General features: G+C 42.3%; 1 protein-coding gene across 2 annotated transcripts in view; it reads left to right on the top strand.

The window, feature by feature from the left end:
* Positions 1-25,811, top strand: part of LOC132377999 (protein phosphatase 1M-like) — an 83,992-nt gene that overhangs the window by 36,122 nt on the left and 22,059 nt on the right. The window contains exons 7-8 of one of the 2 annotated variants that reach the window (XM_059944575.1): positions 18,693-18,756; positions 21,084-21,191. In XM_059944575.1, the coding sequence (XP_059800558.1) occupies positions 18,693-18,756; positions 21,084-21,191 (172 nt within the window). The remainder of the gene's footprint in view (positions 1-18,692; positions 18,757-21,083; positions 21,192-25,811) is intronic. The other variant, XM_059944576.1, reaches the window with a different exon arrangement.

The raw sequence follows: 25,811 nt of genomic DNA, 5'->3' as shown, positions 1-25,811 counted from the left end.
TCATTATCTTGTACACCTCTATCAGGTCACTTCTCATCCTTCATCACTCCAAGAAGAAAAGGCCCAGTTCACTCAACCTATTCTCATAAGACATGCTTCCCAATCCGGGCAACATTCTTGTAAATCTCCTCTGCACCCCTTCTATGGTTTCCACATCCTTCCTGTAGTGAGGCGACCAGAATTGAGCACAGTACTCAAAGTGGGGTCTGACCAGGATCCTATATAGCTGCAACATTACCTCTCAGCTCTTAAACTCAATCCCACGATTGATGAAGGCCAATGCATCGTATACCTTCTCAACCACAGAGTCAACCTGCGTAGCAGCTTTGAGCTTTGACAACAAGATCCCTTTGACCCTCCACAATGCCAAGAGTCTTACCATTAATGCTATATTCTGCCATCATATTTAAAATACCAAAATGAGCCACCTCACACTTATCTGGGTTAAACTCCATCTGCCACTTCTCAGCCCAGTTTGGCATCTTACTAATGTCCCGATGTAACCTTTGACAGCCCTCCATACTATCCACAGCACCCCCAACCTTTGTGTCATCAGCAAATTTACTAACCCATCCCTCCACTTCCTCATCCAGGTTATTTATAAAAATCATGAAGAGTAACGGTCCCAGAACAGATCCCTGAGGCACATCACTGATCACAGACCTCCATGCAGAATATGACCCATCTACAACTACTCTTTGCCTTCTGTGGGCAAGCCAGTTCTGGATCCAGAAAGCAATGTCCCCTTGGATCCCATGCCTCCTTACTTTCTTAATAAGCCTTGCATGGAGTACCTTATCAATTGCCTTGCTGAAATCCATATACACTACTTCTACTGTTCAAATATGTTTAGTCACATCCTCAAAAAATTCAATCAGGCTCATAAGGCATGATCAGCCTTTGACAAAGTCATGCTGACTATTCTTAATCATATTATGCCTCTCCAGATGTTCGTAAATCCTGCCTCTCAGTATTTTCTCCATCAACTTGCCAACCACTGAAGTAAGACTCACTGGCCTATAATTTCCTGGTCTATCTCTATTCCCTTTCTTGAATAAGGGAACAACACCCGCAACCTTCCAATCCTCTGGAGCCTCTCCCATCCTCATTGAGGCTCATCATCACCAGAGGCTCAGCAGTCTCCTCCCTCGCTTCCCATAGTAGCTTGAGGTACATCCCATCCCATCCCCGTGACTTATACAACTTGATACTTTCCAAAAGCTCCAGCACATCCTCTTCCTCAGTATCTATATGTTCAAGCTTTTCAGTCCACTGCAAGTTATCTTTACAATCATCAAGATCCTTTTCCGTAGTGAATACTGAAGCAATGTATTCATTAAGTACCTCTGCTGTCTCCTCCGGTTCCATACACACTTTTTTACTGTCACACTTGATTGGTCCTATTCTCTCACAACTTATCATCTTGCTCTTCACATATTCTTTGGCTTTTATGTTGGTTTTGACTTCCCTTGTTAGGGAAGTCATCCTTTGCATCATTCTGCCTTTAGAATATTTCCTCTTCTTTGGGATGGATCTATCCTTCACCTTCCGAATTGCTCCCAAAAAATCCAGCCATTAATGCTCTACCATCATACCTGCAGGTGTTCCCTTCCAATCAACTTTTACTCATGCCTCTGTAATTCCCTTTACTCCACTGTAAAACTGATACATCTGACTTTAGCTTCTCCCTCTCAAATTGCGGGGTGATTTATATCACATTATGATCACTATTTCTTAAGGGTTCCTTTACCTTAAGCTCCCTAATCAAATTCATTTCATTACACAATACCCAGTCCAGAACTGCTGATCCCTGGTTTGCTCAACCTTAAGCTCCTCAAAAAAAGCCATCTCAGAGGTGTTCAAGAAATTCTCTGTCTAGGGATTCAGCATCAACTTGATTATCCCAATGTATCTGAATGAATGAAATTAATTTATTTCGGCCAGTACAAACATAACAAAAAGCATCATTTACAACGATGATTTCATAGGACAAAATTACAACAAAAAACATAGATATTCTTGAAAACAGACCGAAAGGGTGTAAGCTGAAGCTACAACTTATTATGCCTACCCCTTTTACTTATACAACAACATATTTGGCATCAATCATCACATCAAAAACAAAAAATTTCATAATCTTTTAACACAAAATCCAATTCCAAATATCATTTATTTACATTACTCCCATTCATTTTAAATCATGTATTTTATATTTGTTCATTAAATAATTTTTAAATAATTTATTAAACTTATTAAGTGTAGTGCATGTTTTTAAATTCTTACTACAACTGTTCCATAGATTCACCTCTCTGACTGAAATACAATGATTTTTTACATTTGTTCTTATCCTTTGTTTTTGAAATATACACGTTCCTCTCAAATCACGTTGACTTTCTCTCATTTTAAACAACCTTTGGATACTTTGTGGTAGCTGTCCATTTTTTACTTTACACATAATTTGTATTATTTTAAAATCTACAAAATCTCTGAATTTTAAAGTATTTAGTTGAATAAATAGTAGATTGATTGGTTCATAATAACTGTCTTATTTACAACTTGTACAACTTTCTTTTGTAGTATCTGCATATTGAAATCCCCCATCACTAATGTAGCATTGCCTTTTTGCCATGTTTTTTAGATTACTCCTATTGTAATCTGTAAACCACATCCTGGCTACTGTTTGGTGGCCTTGTAAATAACTCCCATCAGGGTCTTTTTGCCCTTGGAGTTTCTTATCTCTACCCACAAGGATTTTATGTCTTCCAATCCTATGTCCCCTCTTTCTAAATATTTGATATTATTTTTACCAGCAGGTCCACTACCCCCACCCCACCCCCCACCGTAAGTACTCCTGTTTGAGTACTGTTGGGGGGGACAGCCTACCTGGGGGATGCAACAGTGGCCGTGCCTCCGGCACAGAGTCTGGCCCTGTGGCTCAGAAGGGTAGGGAAAGGACGAGGAAGGCAGTAGTAATAGGGGACTCGATAGTTGGGAGGTCAGATAGGCGATTCTGTGGATGCGATCTGGAGACCCAAATGGTAGTTTGCCTCCCTGGTGCCAGGGTTTGGGATGTTTCTGATCGCGTCCAAGATATCCTAAAGTGGGAGGGTGAGGAGCCAGAGGTCGTGGTACATATAGGTACCAATGACGTAGGTAGGAAAAGGGAAGAGGTCCTGAAAGGAGAATATAGGGAGTTGGGAAAGCAGTTGAGAAGAAGGACCACAAAAGTAGTAATCTTGGGATTACTGCCTGTGCCACGCGACAGTGAGAGTAGGAATGGAATGAGGTGGAGGATAAATGTGTGGCTGAGGGATTGGAGCGGGGGCAGGGATTCAAGTTTCTGGATCATTGGGACCTCTTTTGGGGCAGGTGTGACCTGTACAAAAAGGACGGGTTACACTTGAATCCTAGAGGGACCAATAACCTGGTGGGGAGATCTGCTAAGGCTACTGGGGAGACTTCTGTTACGTACCCCGTAACTGGGTCACTTACCAGCAAAGATAGAGAGGTCCGTTGGAGTCTGATGGTACTATTTTTTAAAGTCTTTATTTATAAAGGGGCACAAAAATAAGATTAATACAAACATTCAGGTAATATACGTCGTCACTACTCAATCTAAAAGCGTGGGTATAATAATAACCATCAATAAGAAACAGCTCGATCATTTGTCTAGGGGATAATATATTGTCCGATGGTAATACAAAAGTCACTCAGTTCCTGCAGGCTTCAGCCTTTTGGGGACCGCTAGGTTTTCACTTGTTGGAGAGAGAGAGATTTGTGAGAAAAGAAACTTGCCCAGGTCTTTTATGGAGCAAATCTGCTGAATTGGGAAAGTTGGTTCCCCGTTGTTAGTTCAAGGAAATCGTTTCTGTGGTACCCGCCACCGGCTCCCAGGCGAGGGAACCGAATGCACGTGGCTTCCTTCAAATGGCTTTCCGCTACTACGGGATAGTTAGCGTTTCTTCTGGTGCGTCTGAAGGGGTTGTTCTCCCAGACCCTCTTTTATACTTCCTCACGGGGTCTCAGATGTCAATCAGGTTGGGATGATGCAATCTCTCTCTCAACCAGCCCACTTTGCCCGAGGGCTTGCACGTAGTATAGTTCCCAATCCACAAACGTGGTCTGCAGGAGACAATGGTCCATGTCGCGTTAATTTGTATCACCGGGGAGTGAGGCATCTGGCACATCTCTCTCCCATTTCCTGGGTCTACAAAGGAGGGGGCTGCGGGCATAACACTTCAAACTAGAATGGTTGGGGGGTGGGAATCAGTTTAAAGAGACTAGGGGAGAGAAGGTTAGTTCACAAATAGAGAAAACTAGTGGACAGTGTGTGACGGAGGATAAGCAGGTGATAGAGAAGTGGAGCGCTCAGACCGAAGATGTGGGGGAGAAGGAAGAGAAAGATAATAAAGTTGATTGCATCATTAGGGATAAACGGAGAGGAAGAGGTGGAAAGTTTCTTAAATGCATCTATTTTAATGCTAGGAGCATTGTAAGAAAGGTGGATGAGCTTAGAGCATGGATTGATACCTGGAAATATGATGTTTTAGCTATTAGTGAAACATGGTTGCAGGAGGGGTGTGATTGACAACAAAATATTCCTGGATTTTGTTGCTTCAGGTGTGATAGAATCGGAGGGGCAAGAGGGGGAGGTGTTGCATTGCTTGTCAGAGAAAATATTACAGCGGTACGTTGGCAGCATAGATTAGAGGGCTCATCTAGGGAGGCTATTTGGATGGAAATGAAGAATAGGAAAGGTGTAGTAACACTTATAGGGGTGTTTATAGACCACCTATTGGGGAGCGAGAATTGGAGGAGCAAATTTGTAAGGAGATAGAAGATATTTGTAGTAAGCACAAGGTTGTGATTGTGGAAGATTTTAATTTTCCAAACATAGACTGGGAAGCCCATTCTGTAAAAGGGCTGGATGGTTTGGAGTTTGTAAAATATGTGCAGGATAGTTTTTTGCAGCAATACATAAAGGTACCGACTAGAGAAGGGGCAGTGTTGGATCTCCTGTTAGGGAATGAGATAGGTCAGGTAACGGACGTATGTGTTGGGGAGCACTTCGGGTCCAGTGATCACAATGCCATTAGTTTCAATATAATTATGGAGAAGGATAGGACTGGACCCAGGGTTGAGATTTTTGATTGGAGAAAGGCTAACTTTGAGGAGATGCGAAAGGATTTAGAAGGAGTGGATTGGGACAATTTGTTTCATGGGAAGGATGTAATAGAGAAATGGAGGTCATTTAAAGGTGAAATTTTGAGGGTACAGAATATTTATGTACCTGTTAGTTTGAAAGGAAAGGTTAAAAGTTTGAGAGTGGCATGGTTTTCAAGGGATATTGGAAACTTGGTTCGGAAAAAGTGGGAGATTTATAGTAAATATAGGCAGCATGGAGTAAATGAGGTGTTCGAGGAATATAAAGAATGTAAAAAGAATCTTAAGAAAGAAATTAGAAAAGCTAAGAGAAGATACAAGGTTGCTTTGGCAAGTAAGGTGAAAATAAATCCGAAGGGTTTCTACAGTTATGTTAATAGCAAAATGATAGTGAGGGATAAAATTGGTCCCTTAGAGAATCAGCGTGGACAGCTATGTGTGGAGCTGAAAGAGATGGGGGAAATTTTGAACAATTTATTTTCTTTGGTATTCACTAAGGAGAAGGATATTGAATTGTGTAAGGTAAGGGAAACAAGTAGGGAAGTTATGGAATCTATGGCAATTAAAGAGGAGGAAGTACTGGCACTTTTAAGGAATATAAAAGTGGATAAATCTCCGGATCCTGACAGGATATTCCCTAGGACCTTGAGGGAAGTTGGTGTAGAAATAGCAGGGGCTCTGACAGAAATATTTCAAATGTCATTAGAAACAGGGATGGTGCCAGAAGATTGGCGTATTGCTCATGTGGTTCCATTGTTTAAAAAGGGTTCTAAGAGTAAGCCTAGCAATTATAGGCCTGTCAGTTTGATGTCAGTGGTGGGTAAATTAATGAAAAGTATTCTTAGAGATGGTATATATAATTACCTGGATAGACAGGGTCTGATTAGGAATAATCAGCATGGATTTGTGTGTGGAAGGTCATGTCTGACAAATTATATTGAATTTTTTGAAGAGGTTACTAGGAAAGTTGACGAGGGTAAAGCAGTGGATGTTGTCTATATGGACTTCAGTAAGGCCTTTGACAAGGTTCCGCACGGAAGGTTAGTTAGGAAAGTTTGATTGTTAGGTATTAATATTGAAGTAGTAAAATGGATTCAACAGTGGCTGGATGGGAGATGCCAGAGAGTAGTGATGGATAACTGTTTGTCAGGTTGAAGGCCAGTGACTAGTGGTGTGCCTCAGGGATCTGTACTGGGTCCAATGTTGTTTGTCATATACGTTAATGATCTGGATGATGGGGTGGTAAATTGGATTAATAAGTCTGCCGATGATACTAAGATAGGTGGCGTTGTGGTTTTCAAAGAAGTAGGTTTTCAAAGCTTGCAGAGAGATTTAGGCCAGTTAGAAGAGTGGGCTGAACGATGGCAGATGGAGTTTAATGCTAATAAGTGTGAGGTGCTACATTTTGGTAGGACTAATCAAAATAGGACATATATGGTAAATGGTAGGGCATTGAAGAATGCAGGAGAACAGAGTGATCTAGGAATAATGGTGCATAGTTCCCTGAAGGTGGAATCTCATGTGGATAGGGTGGTGAAGAAAGCTTTTGGGATGCTGGTCTTTATAAATCAGAGCATTGAGTATAGGAGTTGGGATGTAATGTTAAAATTATACAAGGCATTGGTAAGGCCAAATTTGGAGTGTTGTGTACAGTTCTGGTCACCGAATTATAGGAAAGGTATCAACAAAATAGAGAGAGTACAGCGAAGATTTACTAGAATGTTACCTGGATTTCAGCACCTAAGTTACAGGGAAAGGCTGAACAAGTTAGGTCTTTATTCTTTGGAGCGTAGAAGGTTGAGGGGGGACTTGATAGAGGTATTTAAAATAATGAGGGGGGATAGATCGAGTTGACGAGTTTCCATTGAGAGTAGGGGAGATTCAAGCAAGAGGACATGATTTGAGAGTTAGGGGGCAAAAGTTTAAGGGTATCTCAAGGGAGAGTTTCTTTACTCAGAGAGTGGTAGCTGTGTGGAATGAGCTTCCAGTAGAAGTGGTAGAGGCAGGTTCGGTATTGTCATTTAAAGTAAAATTGGATAGGTATATGGACAGGTAAGGGATGGAGGGTTATGGGCTGAGTGCGGGCCAGTGGGACTAGGTGAGTGTAAGCGTCGGCACGGACTAGAAGGCCAAAATGGCCTGTTTATGTGCTGTAATTGTTATATGGTTATACGGTTAATCAGTATGCATTGGCGAGAATGCCAGCGGTGTCTCGGGGTCGACCACCCTCTGCTCTGCTGCCCTCTAGTGTTCACTCCATTTGAAGCATGCCCTGGATAACATTCAACACACACAAAATGCTGGTGAAACACAGCAGGCCAGGCAGCATCTATAAGGAGAAGCACTGTCGACATTTCGGGCCGAGACCCTTCGTCAGGACTAACTGAAAGGAACGATAGTAAGAGATTTGGAAGTAGAAGGGGGAGGGGAAGATGCAAAATGATAGGAGAAGACCGGAGGGGGTGGGGTGAAGTTGAGAGCCAGAAAGGTGATGGGCAAAAGGGATACAGAGCTGGAAAAGGGGAAGGATCATGGGACGGGAGGCCTAGGGAGAAAGAAAGGGGGACGGGAGTACCAGAGGGAGCTGGAGAACAGGCAGAGTGATGGGTAGTAAGAGAGAGAAAAAAAAGGAGGAAAAAGGAGGGAGGAGCTTCCAGTAGAAGTGGTAGAGGCAGGTTCGGTATTGTCATTTAAAGTAAAATTGGATAGGTATATGGACAGGAAAGGAACGGAGAGTTATGGGCTGAGTGCAGGTCAGTGGGACTAGGTGAGAGTAAGCGTTCAGCACGGACTAGAAGGGCCGAGATGGCCTGTTTCTGTGCTGTAATTGTTATATGGTTATTTGACCTCCTTTCCACTGGTGATAATAAGAAGAAGGCATATCCCAGATGGCGAGGGCCCTTAATGATGGATGCTGCCTTCTTTAGGCACTGCCTTGTGAAGATGTCTCCACTGTTGTGAAGATTTCTTGGCAGGGGCATGGGAACTAGTTTGATAGATCTGAAGGTGATCCCGCAGGTTTACAAGTAGATGATGGGTATAACATGAATGTAAGGAAGAACAAGCCAAAGACTGGGTATAAATGCAGATAGATCAAAGAGCTAAATTGTACCACAAATGCAAAATTCAGAAGGGTGAAGAGTACAGGACTGAAGCTGTATTTAAATGTGCATAGCATTCAGAATAAAGTGGATGAACACATGGCACAACTAGAGATTGGCTGGTATGACATTGTTTTCATCACTGAGTTGTAGCTGAAAGAAGGTCATAGTTGGGAACTTAACATCAAAGGATCTACTTTGTATCAAAAGGACAGGCAGGAAGGCATAGGTAAGGGATAGAATTACATCTTTAGAAAGAGGTGACATAGGGTCAGAGAATGTTGAATCTTTGTGGGTGGAGTTAAGAAACCATTATGGGAATCATAGCTAGGCTATGATTCCAAATAGTAGTCAAGATGTAGGGTTAAGATTGCAAAGGGAACTGGAAAAGGCATGTGATAAGGGTAATGTCACAATTATAATGGGGCCTTCAATATGCAAAGGGATTAGGAAAATCAGGTTGGTATTGGATTGCAAGAGAAGGAATTCGTTGAATGCCTATGAGATGACTTTTTAGAACAGCTTGTGTTTGAGTCTACTTGGGAAAGGCAATGTATAATAACCAGTTTCTTATTGGAGAGCTTAATATAAAGGAACCCTGAGGAGGCTGTGATCATAATATGATAGATTTCGTACTGCAATTTGAGAGGGAGAAGCAGAAGTCACATATATCAGAATCACAATAGAATAAAGGGAATTACAGAGGTGTGAGAGACGAGCTTGGCTAGGTGGATTGGAGGGGGATACTGGCAGGGATGTTGGTAGAACAGAGGTGGCTGAAGATTTTAGGAATAGTTAACAAGGAGCAGAATAGATATGTCTCACAGAGTTGTTCTCAAATGGCAGGGCGAGGCAACCATGGCTGACAAGGGAATTAAGGACTGCATAAAAGCCGAGGAAAGGGCATATAATGTAGCAAAACTGAGTGGGAAGTTGGATGATTGGGAAGCTTTTAACCTGTGACTAGTGGTGTGCCCCAGGGATCAGTGCTGGGTCCATTGTTATTTGTCATCTATATCAATGGATGATAATGTGATAAATTGGATCAGCAAATTTGCTGATGATACAAAGATTGGAGGTGTAGTGGACAGTGAGGAAGGTTTTCAAACCTTGCAGAGGGATTTGGACTAGCTGGAAAAATGGGCTGGAAAATGGCAGATGGAGTTTAATACAGACAAGTGCACTTTGGAAGGAAAAACCAAGGTAGAACATACAAGGTAAATGGTAGGGCACTGAGGAGTGCAATAGAACAGAGGGATCTGGGAATACAGATACATAATTCCCTAAAAGTGGCGTCAGAGTTAGATAGGGTCATAAAGAGAGCTTTTGGTACATTGGCCTTTAGAAATCAAAGTATTGATTATAAGAGTTGGAATGTTATGGTGAGGTTGTATAAGACATTGGTGAGGCTGAATTAGGAGTATGGTGTGCAGTTTTAGTCACCTAATTACAGGAAGGATATAATAAGGTTGAGAGAGTACAGAGAAGGTTTACAAAGATGTTGCCGGGACTTGAGAAACTGAGTTACAGAGAAAGGTTGAATAGGTTAGGACTTTATTCCCTGGAGCGTAAAAGAATGAGGGGAGATTTGATAGAGGTATTTAAAATTATGGTGGGTATAAACAGAGTGAATGCAAGCATGTGTTTTCCACTGAGGCTAGGGGAGAAGAAAACCAGAGGACATGGGTTAAGGGTGAAGGGGGAAAAGTTTAAAGGGAACATTGGGGGGGGGGACATCTTCACACAGAGAGTGGTGGGAGTGTGGAATGAGCTGCCAGATGAAGTGGTCAATGCAGGCTCACTTTTAACATTTAGGAAAAATTTGGACAGGTATATGGATGAGAGGTTTATGGAGGGATATGGTCCAGGTGCAGGTCAGTGGGACTAGGCAGAAAAATGGTTTGGCACAGCCAAGAAGGGCCAAAGGGCCTGTTTCTGTGCTATAATGTTATATGGTTCTATCCGACAAAAGGAAACGAAAAAAGTTATAAGAAGAGAAAAGCTGAACTATGAGGATAAACCAGCCAATAATGTAGAGCAGGATACTAAAAGTTTTTCAGTTATATAAAGAGTAAAAGAGAGATGAGAGTTGATACTGGGCCACTGGAAAATGGTGCTGGTCAGGTAGTAAAGGGGGACAAAAAATGACAGATGAACTGAATGAGTATTTTGCATCAGTCTTCACTGTGGAAGACACCAGCAGTGCACCAGAGGTCCATGAGTGTCAGGAAGCAGGAGTTAATAATGTTGCCATTACAATTATATTATAGTAATGTGCTAGGTAAACTCAAAGGTCTTATGGTAGATAAGTCATCTGGACCAGTTGTACTACATCCCAGAGTCCTGAGAGAAGTTGCTGAAGAGATAATGGGTGCATTGGTCAAGATCTTTCAAGAATCACTTGATCCCGGCATGGTCTCAGAGGACTGAAAATTTCTTTAAGAAAGAAGGAAGGCAAAAGAAAGAAAATTATGTGGTTAGGCTAACAGACCTAGTGGTTGGGAAAGTTAAGGATGGGGTTTTCGGGTACTTGGAAATTAAACATAGAATGAGCGAAAGTCAACATGGTTTCTGTAAAGGGAAATCTTGCCTGACAAATCTGTTAGAGTCTTCGAGGAAGTAACAAACAGGATGGACAAGTGGATGACATTTTCTTGGATTTTCAAAAGGTATTTGATAAGGTGTAGCACAAGATAAAAATCCAGTGGCATTACAGGAAAGCTGCTGGTATGGATGGAGGAATGGCTGGCAGGCAGGATGCAGTGAATGGGAATAAAAGGGATCCTTTCTGGTTGGCTGCCAGTGACTGATTGTATTCCTCAGGAGTCAGTATTGGGACTGCTACCTTTCACGTTGTTTGTCAGTGATTTTGGTAATGGAATTGATGGCTTTGCAGCAACATTTGTGGATGATACAAAGATAAGCAAAGGGGGTAGGTAGTGCCGAGGAAGCATTGTGATTGCTGCAGAACTTAGACAAATTGGAAGAATGGGCAAAAATGGAACACAGTGTTGGGAAATTTATGATCATGCATTTTGGTAAAAGGAACAATAGTGCAGACTGTTATCTAAATGGGGAGAAAATTCAAACATCAGAGGTGCAGAGGACTTTGGACTCCTTGTGCAAAACTCCCAGAAGGTTAATTTATAGGTTGAGTCTGTGATAAAGAAGGCAAATGCAATGTTGGCATTGCTGTCAAGGGGAATAGAATATAAAGGCAAGGAGATCTGAGCCTTTATAAGACACTAGTTAGGGCACACTTGGAATATTGTCAACAGTTTTAGGCCCCATATCTCATAAAGGATGTTTTGTCATTGGAGAAAGTCCAGAGCAGGTTCTTGAGGTTGATTCTGGGAAGGAAAGGGTTAACATGAGGAGCATTAGGTAGCTTTGGGCTTGTACTCGCAGGAATTTAGAAGAATGCAGGGGGATCTCATTGAAATCTACTAAATGTTGAAATGACTAGGTTAGGTGGAATGTGAAGAGGATATTTCCTATGGTGGGGGTATCCAGAACTAGAGGGTACAGCCTCCAAATTGAGTGGTGACCTTTTTAGAACCACTAAAGGAGGAATTTCTGTGGTGGAGGCCAAGATCAAGGGTATATCAAAAGATTCATGACAAAGGAAATAAAATGGCTTAAAGGAACTGACCTTTTTGCTGGAGAGTGAACACTGCACAAACCTTCCTGATCTTGCAGGGGCTATCTCAGATGCAGGTCACTATTCCTGAACAAAGACTCAATAAGGTCGATCCTTTACAAAACCGGTGAATGACACCAACTTTACTCAATCCTTCGGGTTCCCGTACTTTGGTAAAGTCTTCACTCTCCAATACTAGACTGTGGTGCAACAAGTAAAACAAAGGTGCAACAAACAAGATCTGGCAGCGATCGGTGAAACTGCCAGCACAACAGTTTTGTACCTTACAATAGAAAGTAAAAACTCCACTTTAAAACTAAAGTGCGTCATGAGACGAATATGCAGTAAAACTAACGAACTAACAGCATGACAACAGGGGTTTCCCTTTATATACCTGTTGGAACATGCCATCACATGACCTCACACCGGTGGGAAAACTCCATCATGTGACCTCACACTGGTGGGAAAATTAAATCACCCCACTATCACAAGACAATTACATCTTAAGACAGTCACAAGATACCCACAAGGTATGTAACAATATTTAAAGCAGAAGTTGTTAGTTTGCTGATTGATCAGTCAGGGCATCAAATGGATATGGCGAGAAGGCTGGTGTATGCGGTTTGAGTGGGATCCGGGATCAGCCATGATAAAATGGCAGAGCAGATTCAATGGGCTAAATGGCCTAATTCTGCTCCTATGTCTTATGGTCCTATGGTTATCAGACTCTTGAATGGACCTCTTGTACAATAAGATGGACTATTGACCTCAAATCTACCTCACTATGATCTTGCAGTTTATTGTTTATTTATACTGCAATTTCTTGGTTCCTTTTACCTTTTATTCTGCATTGTTATTGATTTTTCCTTGTTTTAGCATAATGCACGGTGCAATTATTTGATCTGTATGAACAGTGTGCAAGACAGGCTTTTCAATGTATCTTGATGCATGTGCCAATAATAAACCAATTCCAATTCTAATGTTTTCCACCACTAACCCTTTGACGAGGAATGGTGTATGCTCTCCCAATTTCTCCTTCCTCGAGTCCACAGTCAATTCCTTGGACTTGTTGACATTGAGGGTGAGGTTGTTGTGACGCCACTCGACTAGCAGATATTATCTCACTGCTGTAGACCTCCTGATCCCTAAGATTCTAGGAGCAACAACCGTGAGCTCAGAAAATATATAGTTGGTGTTTGAGCTGTGCTTCGCCACAGATGCTAGTGTAGAGAGAGAAGTTGATGGTGATCTTTTGGTATTGACAACTCTCCGCCAGTCTGGCTTCAGTGACCAGAATGAACATTAGTTGACAACTGCAATCTCTTCCTTCCACTTTCAGATACTTCATTTACAGTGAATTATACTGAATGTACAGCCTAATTAGTCCTTGCCTTTGTTTTACATTAGAATCAGCCTTCCTCCTCAACATTGTCTGCGTAGCTCCCTCTATTCTCCCTTATGCACTAAGCTAGCAGACCATTCTCCCACTGAAGCATCCATACAACTGACCTCAAACATCTTCTGGATTTCATTTCATCTTTTACTTGTCTGTTTTATAATCCAGTCTATTGCCAACAGGAACAGAAAAGAAGCCATCAACCATCCCTGTTTCATCCCAGTGTTGAAATTGAAGCTTTCTGCCAGTTTTCTCGGATGTATGAAGTTCCATGATATGTTGTTGTTGGCGTTTCTGATGATACTGATAAATTTCTCCAGTATTCCATAATGTTTTATACATTTCCTTAGGGTGTGTCTGTCTAAGCTATCGAAAGCTTTCTTGTTGATGTAGTTGATGTAGAGAGAAGTATTCCAATTGATTGGATGTTCTATAATTATCCTTATGGTAGCTCTCTGGTCTGTACAGGAACAATCTTTCCTAAAGCTTGCTTGCTGGTCCCTTAATTTTGTGTCAACAGCTTGTTGAAAGCATTGCAGACCACAGATATTAAGGATATACTTTTGTAGTACTGCAGGAGGAATGGAGACAGGCTAACCCCTAATGACATGAATGAATCTGGGGTTGAGGGTGAACAGCTTTAAGTTCCTTGGCATACACATCACTGAGGACCTCATGTGATCTGTACATACTGCCTGTGTGATGAAAAAAGCTCAACAGCGCCTTGTTCACCTCAGACGGTGGAAGAGGTTTGGCATGAGCCCCCAAATCCTAAGGACTTTCTACAGGGGCACAGTTAAGAGCATGGCTGCATCACTGTTTGGTATGGGAACTGTACTTCCCTCAATTGCAGTACTCTGCTGAGAGTGGTGCAAACAGACCAGCGCATCTATAAATGTGAACTTCCCACTATTCAGGACACTTACAGAGACAGGTGCATAAAAAGGGCCCGAAGGATCATTGAGGACCTGAGTCACGCCAACCACAAACTGTTCCAGCTGCTACCATATAGGAAACGACACCGCAGGATAAAAGTCAGGACCAACAGGCCCCGGAACAGCTTCTTCCACTAAGCTATCAGACTGATTAATGCACGCTGATACAATTGTATTTCTATGTTATATTCACTGTCCAGTTGTTCATATTATTTATTACAAATTACTATAAATTGCATATTTAGATGGAGACGTAATGTAAGATTTTTACTCATGTATATGAAGAATATAAGAAATAAGTTTGTCAATAGTTTTAGAGTTTCATAGGTCTCTTTCTTTGGAAGTATGATTATGTGACTTTCCCTCCATGTTTTCTTTGTCCCAGATGTTGCAGAAGAAAGTGTATATGATATCTGCTGAAAGTTTAGAGTCTGCTTTCAATGCCTCTGGTGGTGCACTGTCAGGACCAGCTGCTTTACCTGGCTTTAGCCTCTTGATTACCTGCATGATTTCCCCCTTTGGGATGGTACAGTTGACATCCAAGTACTTCTGGAATTAAAGGAGATTCTGTTCAGAAGCTCACTGAAGTACTGTGCCCAATGTTGGAGCTATTTGTCTTCTTTAGTTAGGATTTTTCCATCTTTATCCTTCACTTGGGTGTTGGTCTGGTTGAATTTGTCAGTTTCTTGATAGTACCATATAGTTCTTTCATATTCTCATTTGCCAAGGCTTCTTCTACTTGGGACTCAAGGGTGTTGATGCGCTCTCTGCTGTTCCTCTTGATGTTTCTCCTTCCTTCCTTGTGCACATTGTCATATTCCCTCTGTACCTCCACTTTCTGGTTCCTAGTTGCTGGTGTTATCCACTCCTTATGCTCAAATAACACTCAGAATGCTGGAGGAACTCAACAGGCCAGGCAGCATCTGTGGAAAAAAAAGTACAGTCAACAATTTGGGCCAAGATCCTTCGGCAGAATGACTCCAGTCCTGCCAAAGGGCCTCAGCCCAAAATGTCAACTGTACTTTTTTCCATAGATGTTGCCTGGCCTGCTGAGTTCCTCCAGCATTTTGTGTGTGTTGCTTGGATTTCCAGCATCTACAGATGTTTTCTTATGCTCAAATGACCTTTTTCCCAGCACTTTCTCACAAGTTTATTTTATTGCCTCTTCAACAGCAGTCAATGTGTCTTTGATATCAAATGCCTGGAACCTGTTGGCAAATGTGAGGGCCATTCTCTGAGCTGCTCCTTTGTCTGTCAGGTAGCTCACATTCTACTTCAGTTGCTGATTGGCTGTTGTGTTGCTTCTTTTTAGCCTCATCTACACTTTAGCAATCGAAGATGGTGGTCTGATCCGGCATCTGCACCATGTTGCTACATTATCTGCTACAATATGGAGTGATCTTCCAAAGTTCTTCGAGATGCACACATGGTCCATCTGGTTCTCTTTTAACTTGTTTGGTGACATCCATGTTGCCTTGTGTATTTGCTTCTGTGGGAATAAGCTTCCTCCAATAACTAGCTTGAAGTTAGCCCAAGTTTCAGCAAATCACTTCCCTTTTTTAAAGAAAGGAGCTTCCCTTCTTCCACCATCGACTCTGCTCTCAAACGCTTCTCACCCATTTCACGCACATCTGCTCTTACCCCATCCTCCCACCACCCCACTCGGGTTAGGGTTCCCCTTGTCCTCACCTACGGGTCCAACATATATTTCTCCATAACTTCCACCACCCCCAACGGGATCGCACTACCAAGCACATCTTTCCCTCCCCCCCTTTCTGCTTTCCGCAGGGATCGCTCCCTACGCGACTCCCTTGTCCATTCATTCCCCCCCCCCCCCCCCATCCCTTCCCACCGATCTCCCTCCTGGCACTTACCCTTGTAAGCGGAACAAGTGCTGCACCTGCCCTTACACTTCCTCCCTCACCACCATTCAGGGCCCCAGACAGTCCTTCCAGGTGAGGTGACACTTCACCTGTGAGTCGGCTGGTGTGGTATACTGCGTCTGGTGATCCCGGTGTGGCCTTTTATATATTGGTGAGACCCGACGCAGACTGGGAGACTGTTTCGCTGAACACCTACGCTCTGTCCGCCAGAGAAAGCAGGATCGACCAGTGGCCACACATTTTAATTCCATGTCCCATTCCCATTCTGATATGTCTATCCATGGCTTCCTGTACTGTCAAGATGAAGCCACACTCAGGTGGAGGAATAACACCTTATATTCTGTCTGGGTAGCCTCTAATCTGATGGCATGAACACTGATTTCTCTAACTTCCATTAACGTCCCTCCTCTCCTTCTTATTCCATCCCTTATTTATTTATCCTCCTCCTCTCCCCCTTTTTTCTCTTTTTTCACTCTCTGCCCCTCTCACAATCTCTCCTTGCCTGTTCTCCATCTTCCTCTGCTGCTCCCCTCCCCCTTTCTTTCTCCCTAGGCCTCCCGTCCCATGATCCTTTCCCTTCTCCATCTGTGTACCCCTCTTGCCAATCAAATGAAGCCCTCCCCCTCCTGTCTTCTATCATTTTGGATTTCCCCCTCCCCCTCCCACTTTCAAATCTCTTACTATCTTTTCTTTCAGTTAGTCCTGACGAAGGGTCTCGGCCTGAAACGTCGACTGTACTTCTTCCTATAGATGCTGCCTGACCTGCTGCGTTCCACCAGCATTTTGTGTGTGTTGCTTGAATTTCCAGCATCTGCAGATTTCCTCGCAGTTCCCATTTTTGTTTATTTCTCCAAGACTGTGTTTTCCCATCACCTGTTCTTATCCTGCAATATTCTTACCTATTTTTGGCATTAAAATCTCTCTGGACAATGGTGAAATGTTTTTCCTTCCCCTGCTGATGATTTCACTGAGTGTGTTGTAGAACTTGTCTGTCTTCTTCATTAGTGTTTTTTGTTGCTGCATAACACTGGATAACTTGCTGTTACCTTCTTGTGCTTGAGGAGCATCTGTTAAAAAGATGAAGATGACAGATAGGGTAGGTAAGGCTGCGTTTCTTCACAAAATGAAGAAACTGAGTACTGTATGAGCCTAGAAGTTGAGGCCCGAACATCAAATGCATGATTGGTGAACCCTGGGGTTAATGTCCAAAGGTCAGTAAAGTCCAAAGTTGGAGGCCCATTGTCTGAGAGTCTGGGACCAAGAGGCATCTGTCCTGGAGTTGGGGGCCTGACTGGGAGATGGGAAGGGGACTTATTTTATTGTTTGTTTATTGTGTTCTGTGTTGTTCTGCTGAGCATTGTGGGCATGCTAAATGGTGCCAAAATGTGTGGCATCCTTCAGTTCTGTTGTTTGTTAGCACAAACGACACATTTCACTGTATGTTTCGATGTATATGCAAAAAATAAATCTTAATTGGAATCAAAAGGAAATTAGTGAGCCACTTTGCTGGATGAGACATAATCGCTTTGTTCTTACAAACCTATTATCAAGGCATTTAGACCAATCAGTTTGAACTACAATTTGCACCTAACACCAACATAATTTCTTCATATTTACTGATCATTATGACAGAACTGATGTGTGCAACACCCATAACTGAATCATGAAAGCAGCCAAATGTTCTGATTTATGATGTTCCTTGACCCCTCTGTTGGTTGGGGTGGAACATAATGTTCCGTCCTAGTACACAAGGCTAGGCAGTATGATATGGAGAGCAAGCTGTTGCCCGTGCAGCAGGCTCCTCCTCTCCATGCAGCTGACGAATCCAAAGGAACGGCAAAGACTGATACAGAGTAGCTCTAGAGTGATCATAGGAGTTACTAGTCAGCATTGAACTCATTGTAGGACTTAGGGTCTCCAGCTCCTGATTTTTACCTCAGGGTTTACTCCCAAATTCTTCCCCATGAATTATTATAGCAGTAAGTCAGTGAAATTTGAGTTTTCCTTCTCCTAGATGAGTTGCCAACTATGGCTGATGAGGTCCATCTGCCTAAAGCAACTTGGTTTAAGGAGCCAGGAAGCAGCTTTTGTCCCTTCTCCTCGGAGTAAAAACCGTTCTGCCAGGCTTAGTTGCTAAGCCACACGAAGGTCGAGAGCTAGACTTGGTTGTCAGAGGCTCTTAGAGACACACAACATTGGGAGCATTTAATAGGTAGTGAGAGCTTATTCCACTCACATTTTCCCCACCCTTCTACTGCCCACAGCTAAAACAGCTTTAAGCATCTTTACTATCTTCATTAATGCATAATTCTATAAGAATGCCAAACTGACGACAGTAAAATGGGTGCTCATTAAAGCAATAAATGCAAGTGTTACTGTTTTTGAGCTCACAGCCTTCGGACACTGAAGTAACAATATCTGCATCTCCCACAAGTAGATATATTTTTAGTGGAGCTTCTGTCTGATAACATTAGTACTGAACAATTTTGCTGTGGGTTACATTGGGTATAATCTCTGTTCATGAACTCACCTGGTTTGGGATTATTATCCTCAGACTTGTTATGTATTTTCTAGGGGATATAAGACTGCAGAAGAAGATGACCTCAAATACCCTCTTGTGCATGGAGATGGCAAACAGGTAGAAACCTAAACAGTTATTGTGGATATTCCTCTTGACTATAAAGAGAGAATTTTGGCATCTCATTTTTCTCAAACTTTCTTGTGATATACTGTAGGGTACGCTGCCCATCTGTTTCATTTTGGTTCTCAGAATATTCCATTAATCCCATGCTTTCTGCCACAACCGATTCTTTCCCTGTAACCTATCTCGCCTACTGCCTCCCCTGTATTTCCCTACCGGGGTAGTTTACTGTAGGTAGCTATCAGAATCAAGTTTATCACCGTTGTCTTTTATGACATTAAATCTATCATATTGTGACAACAGTAAAACAAAAAAATTTGCTATAAAATAGTGCAAAAACAATTAATGAGGTAGTGATCATAGACCATTCAGAGGGGAAGAAGCTGTTCCTGAATCATTGAGTGTGTGTCTTAAGGCTTTTGTATCTCCTTTATGGTAGCAATGATAAGAGGGCAGGTCCTGGATGGTGAGGGTCCTTTAATGATGGATGTGGTCATCCTGTGTGAAATCTGATGGTGGAGGAGGAGCTGCTCTTAAAGCATTTACTGGAGTTAAACCTGACTCCGGTAGTTAAGAAAGCATTTGGTGTGTTGGCCTTCATTAGACCAGAGATTGAGTTCAAGAGCTGTGAGGTGATTTTGCAGCTCTATAAAACCCTGATTAGACCATGCTTGGAGTAATATGTTTGGTTCTTGTTGCCTTAATATAGGAAAGATATGGAAGCTTCAGAGAGGATACAGAGATTTACCAGGATGCTGCCTGGACTAGATAGCATGTCTTTTGAAGAAAGGTTGAATGAGCAGGGCTTTACTCTTTAGAGCAAAAGTGGATACGAGGTAACTTGATAGAGGTGCATACGTTTGGAGAGCCTGAGATTTTTTTCCTAGGGTCAAAACGGTTAATCTAGGGACCATAATTTTAAGGTGATTGGAGGAAAATATAGGGGGGATTTTTCACTGAGTAGTAGGTGTGTGGAACACACTGCTGGGGGTGGGGTTGGTGGAGGGACTTGCATTAAGGATATTTAAGAGATTCTTAGATAGTACATAGATGAAAGAAAACTATAGGGTTATGTTGATCACTAACACTGTGAGACAGCAGCACTATATACTGCAACATTATGGTACGATGCTTGGTAGTCATCACTTCCAGTAAAAGAAGTCTGTCACCCTGAATGGATTAAATATGTTGAAAACATCTCAGCAGGCTGGGTATCATCTGTGGAGAAAGAAGCAATGTTTACTGCTCAGGTCCTGTGTGATCAGTTCCACTGTACTCAGCTGCTGGCTGACTGCTAACAATCTTTTCAGCTTCAGAATCAGAATCAGACTTTAATCGTCAAGTACCTGTGCACATACAAGGAATTTTACTTCCGGCAGATGTTGTCTCTCTGCTCATAACAATAATAATGATAAATATAAATGAAAATATAGATTATACATACAAGTAGTGCAATCCAAGTAATAGCCGACAGTTAACCGGCAGTTAACTGTTCAGCAAAGTGACTGCAGTAGGGAAAAAACTTCTCCAGTGCCTATTAGTCTTAGTCTGGAGGGATCTGAAGCGCCTACCAGATGGAAGCAGTTCAAACAGTCCGTGCGCAGGATGGAAGGAGTCCTTTATGATGTTTCCCGCCTTCTTCTTCAACCTGGAAGAGTACAGTGCCTTTTTGCTTTTGATATTTTATTTATTTAGATACATTACGGAACTTGCCCTTCAAGCTGGGCCACTTGGCAACACTTCTCCCCCCAATTTATCCGAGCCTAATCACGGAACAATTTACAATGAACAATCAACCTACCAAACAATACGCCTTTGGACAGTGGGAGGAAACCCACATGCACATGGGAAGAATATACAGGCTGCTTACAGAGGATGCCAGACTCCTCCACCCTGAGCTGTAGTAGCATCACACTAACCTTTACACTACATTGGTGCCCCTACACTACTATATTCTTCATTCTAATGTGACTGGAGTAGCAGCCAACAACTCTGGATTGTGACTTTGCTCCCATGAGGAGAAGATAAAGCCTCTGGAGGCAGAAGTAGAATTTTCCCAACATTCAAGCTGTTGTTCAGCTGATTGTGATGGATCTTCTCCTGAACTCCATTTCCCCTGATAACGTTTGCCTAGCTCTGACCTCTCACCATGTGAGAACAGTGTTCATGGGTAGAAAGTTGGGACTTGCATTGGTTTTGATTTTCCCCAGTGATCAAGTACCCTATTTCAGAGTGAATAGAAACCAGGCTGTTGACTTAGAGCAATAGCTATCTGCTCAGTAATTCTGCAGGTTTTGTGTCAAAGGCTTTGTTACCCATTTCAGACTCGTGTGATGGGGACTATCGTGGTCACACGTGGACTGGGAGACCATAAGTTAAAGGTTTATGACACGGATCTCTGCATAAAACCATTTCTATCTTGCATTCCTGAGGTAGGCCAAGTGTTTTGGTGTATATTTTGATTTGTGTATTGTTAATGTTGTTGGATTGAAATGGAATCAAACTGCCCTTGGAAAGTTCTTCTGTGAAGTTGCATCTGCTGACAAGTTCAATTCATTATCATCAAACCCCTGGAGGACTCTGTCAGCAGCCTAATGGCAGATAGTCACTCAGAGAAATGTTGGCACAGAAAGAGCCTATTCGGCCCATCACTTCTAGATCAGCTTGAACAATACATATCTAGCCTAGTTCCACTTTCCACCTCCATAAGCCCATCGAGTCTGCTCTGCTATTTCATCATGGATAATTTATTAACTCTCTCAATTCCATTCTCCTGCTTTCTTCCCATAACCTTTAATGCCCTTACTAATCAAGAACCTATCAACCTCTACTTTAAATCTACCCAGTGATTTAGCCTGTACAGCCATTTGTGGCAATGAATTCCACAGATTCACCATCAAGCTAAAGAAATTCCTCCACATCCCTGTTCTACAGGGGTGTCCTGGTGTTCCGAGGCTGTGCCCTCTGGTCCTAGACTCTCCCACTACGGAAAAGTGAAGAACAAGAATTTCAGGTTGTATATTGTATCCCAAACCCCTTTGCACCTGATTTCTGAATTTGTTCCCCACTTAACCTGCTTCTACTTTCCATCTCTTAGTCAATGGCCTGCACATTATAGCCATTGAACTACTCTCAGAAGCTTCTTCCTCCAGTTTTCGTATTAGCATACAATGTGGAGCAAGGCTACTTAGTCCTCAACCTATTCCTCAAGGCAATCTCATTTGCTTTGCAAAACAAGAGTCCTGATGAAGGGTCTTGGTCCAAAACAGTGATTACTTCTTCTTATAGATGCTGCCTGGCCTGCTGAGTTCCTCCAGCATTTTGTGTGTAATCTCATTTACAGTACTTGCTTCTTCTCTTGGTAGCTATTCTTTCACATCTCCCCATTGGTACCTGATTCTGCCACCAGCCACCTACACTAGAGATGAGTGAGTTCAAAGGCCAATTAACCTAATAACTAGCACAGTGTTGCGATGTGGGAGGAAACTGGAGCATTTAGGGGTGGGAGAAAGAGTCCCATCTAGTTACAAGATTGTGTAAAACTCTACAAAGATGGGTCAGAACCAAATCTTAGTCACTAGAGCAGTAAGAGACCTATATTACCCGCTACACCACAGTGCTGCTCATAGGCAGAGCTTACCGAATTTTCTCCATTCTACGCATGAACAAATTTCTCATCTCCTGTTTGAGTCTCTGCCACTTGTTTTCAGTCTGTCACTTGGCTATTCATCTTTTGAATTAATCTTTCAATATCCATTTTGTAGGCCTTTTAATTTTCCTCTTAGCCTCTTCTGTTTTAAAGGGAAGAGGCTAGAGAAAGAGTCTCTCCTGCATATGAGATTGAGTAGCTCAACATACTCAAGTTTACTTTGAAACATAAGATTGCTTTGAAACATAAAATTTGCATAGAGTTGAGAGTGGATGCAAAGATATTTCTGACAGGTGGGGAGTTTGTTTTGAGGCCATTTTGAGCTGGAAAATGCCCTGTTAGGCAGCAAATCTTTGGAATTTACCACCAGAAAAGACAGTTGGTAGTTATTTGCTGAGTATATTCAATGCATAGTGTTACAAAATCCCGTAACCGGATCACCTACCAGCAAAGATAGAGAGGTCCGTTGAAGTCTGATGGTACTATTTTTAAAAGTCTTTATTTATGAAGGGGCACAAAAGTAAGATTAATACAAACATTCAGATAATATACGTCATCACTACTCAATCTAAAAGCGCAGGTCTAATAATAACCATCAATAAGAAACAGCTCGATTGTTTGTCTAGGGGATAATATATTGTCCAAAGGAAATATAAAAGTCACTCAGTTCTTGCAGGCTTCAGCCTTTTGGGGGGACCGCTGGGTTTTCACTTGTTGGAGAGAGAGAGAGATTGGTGAGAAAAGAAACTTGCCCAGGTCTTTTATGAAGCAAATCCGTTGAATCAGGGGAGCGGGCTTCCCCGTTGTTAGCTAAAAGCTGGTTTCCGTGGTTCCAGTCACCGATTCCAGCCATGGAATCGAACGCACGTGACTTCCTTCAAATGACTTCCCGCTACTACGAGACCGTTAGCGTTTCTTCTGGTGCGTCTGGAGGGGGTGTTCCCCCAGACCCTCTTTTATACTTCCTCACGGGGTCTCAGATGTCAATCAGGTTGGGATGATGCAATCTCTCTCTCAACCAGCCCACTTTGCCTGAGGGCTTGCACATAGTATAGCTCCCAATCCACAAACGTGGTCTCCAGGAGACAATGGTCAATGCCACGTTATTTTGCATCGCTGTGGAACGAGGCATTTGACACGTCTCTCTCTCCCATTTCCTGGGTCTCCTGAATGGACTCAATAGTGATCTTGCGATTCTCACAAAGGAGGGGGCTACCCCGCACCCTTCGGCCCCTCAGAGCTGTGGTACATTCATAACAATAGATATTAAGGGAATCAAGGCTAATGAAGTCTGGGTTGCCTCCAACCTGATGGCATGAACATTGATATCTCTAACTTCCATTAATGCCCCCTCCCCTTTTTATCCCATCCCTTATTTATTATCCCACCCCTTTTTCTCTCTCTGACCCTCGCACTATCACTCCTTGCCTGCTCTCCATCTTCCTCTGGTGCCCCCCTTCCCTTTCTTTCTCCCTAGGCCTCCCATCCCATAATCCTTTCCGTTTTCCAGCTCTGTATCCCTTTTACCAATCAACTTTTAAGCACTTGGCTTCATCCCTCCCCCTCCTGTCTTCTCCTATCATTTCAGATCTCCCCCTTCCTTTTTAAATCTCTTACTATCTCTTCTTTGTAAATCTCCTGTGCACCCTTTCTAATGGCTTCCACATCCTTCCTGTAGTGAAGCAACCAGAACTGAGCACAGTACTCCAAGTGGGGTCTGACCAGGGTCCCATATAGCTGTAACATTACCTCTCAGCTCCTAAATTCAATTCCACAATTGATGAAGGCTAATGCACCGTATGGTTTATTACTTATGGTACAATACACTTAAGGTTTTTGTATATATTTTTAATCGCCTGTTTCTTTTCCAATTTGTTGTGCAAGGGGAGAGAGTTTGAGTGTTGATGTTCTGTTAGTTATTTGTGCAGGGGAGGGGATGTTGGTCTCTCGTTTTGTATTCTGATATGTTCTGATTTCCCTTATTTATGCATTTTTACCATTCTCATTATTTACTACTTTTCTATATTCTTCCCACTTCACTCCTAAGTAGCCAATGCTACTTATTGTTAATTTTAAAATGTCTTCGTGGAGCACATGTTCAGTAAGATTATAGTGAGATGTTCAAGCCATTTTCTTTAGCTCAGGTTAAACAGTTTCTCTCCTGTGTTTGTGTGCCACCCTGAATATAACAATTGCTTCTGTTACGAACCCTGTAACTGGGTCACTTACCAGCAAAGATAGAGAGGTCCGTTGAAGTCTAATTGTGCTATTTTTAACATTATTTATTAGTAAATATACACAAAAATAATATCAATGCAACCATACAGATAATGTACATTGTCAATACTAAATCTAAAAGTGCAGATATAATAATAATAATAATCAATAAGAAATAGCTCTATCGTTGTCTAGGGGCTAATGTATTGTCTGATGGAAATATAAAAGTCACTCAGTTCATTCAGGCTGCAGCCTTTGTTGGAGATGAGAGATTTTTAGAAACTTGCCGGCTTTCCTTTTTATGATTTCGATCCATCGGGAGTCTCGTTGGGGTGGCTGTTCACTCTCCTTTAGCTAAAGCCGTTCTTCCGTGGCGAGGCCGCCAATCCCAGGCAAGGGAAGGACACACGCGAGCCCCACACCGGCTGTCGCTATTAAACAATGTCACAGGATTTCTAGCGTTTCTCCTGGTGCGTCTAAAGGGGTTGTTCCCCAGACCCTCTATTATCCTTACTCACGGGGTCTCAGATGTCAGTCAGGTTGGGATGATGCAATCCCTCAACCAGACAACTCTGGTTGTCCCCTGAGGGGTTTCAATGAATAGTACAGTACTTAATACACAATTCCATCTCCAAGAGACAATGGCCGTTATCCGTGGCTATGTCTCGCTGAGGCCAGGATACATTCCAAACCCTGTGTATTCTGCGTGTCTCTCTCTCATTTCCTGGGTCCCAGACCTGAATTAATAGCGATCTTGCGATTCTCAAAAAGGAGGGAGCGACTTTGTACCCTTCGGCCCCTCAGAGTTGTGGCACATTCGTAACACCCCCTTCCTTCAAAGATTTTTACCATCGGTAAAAATGAACTAATACAGAGTCTTACAGGATTTTAGAATCTAACACAATACAAAAGAGTTTTTTCTTCACTACAGAGTAATACAGTTATACATTCAATTCTGCATCTAAAGAGTTCGCAATTACATTGTCACTTCCTTTAATATCTTAACATCTTGTACCTTAATAAAGTCTTGTAGCATCAGACTCCAATTTGATAACCACCTATTTTTATTCCTTTCCTTCAGCAAACAAAAACTAAAGAGTTGTGATCTTAGCTTACTTGTATACTACAAAAGTTCATGCAAATACTAATCTTTATTTTACTTTCAAATGTAACAGTAAATCTTCCA

The sequence above is a fragment of the Hypanus sabinus genome, chromosome 19 (assembly GCF_030144855.1).
Source record: "Hypanus sabinus isolate sHypSab1 chromosome 19, sHypSab1.hap1, whole genome shotgun sequence".
In the NCBI taxonomy this organism is placed as follows: domain Eukaryota; kingdom Metazoa; phylum Chordata; class Chondrichthyes; order Myliobatiformes; family Dasyatidae; genus Hypanus; species Hypanus sabinus.
The sequence above is the reverse complement of the archived record's forward strand: the minus strand, read 5'-3'. Positions and strand labels throughout refer to the sequence as shown.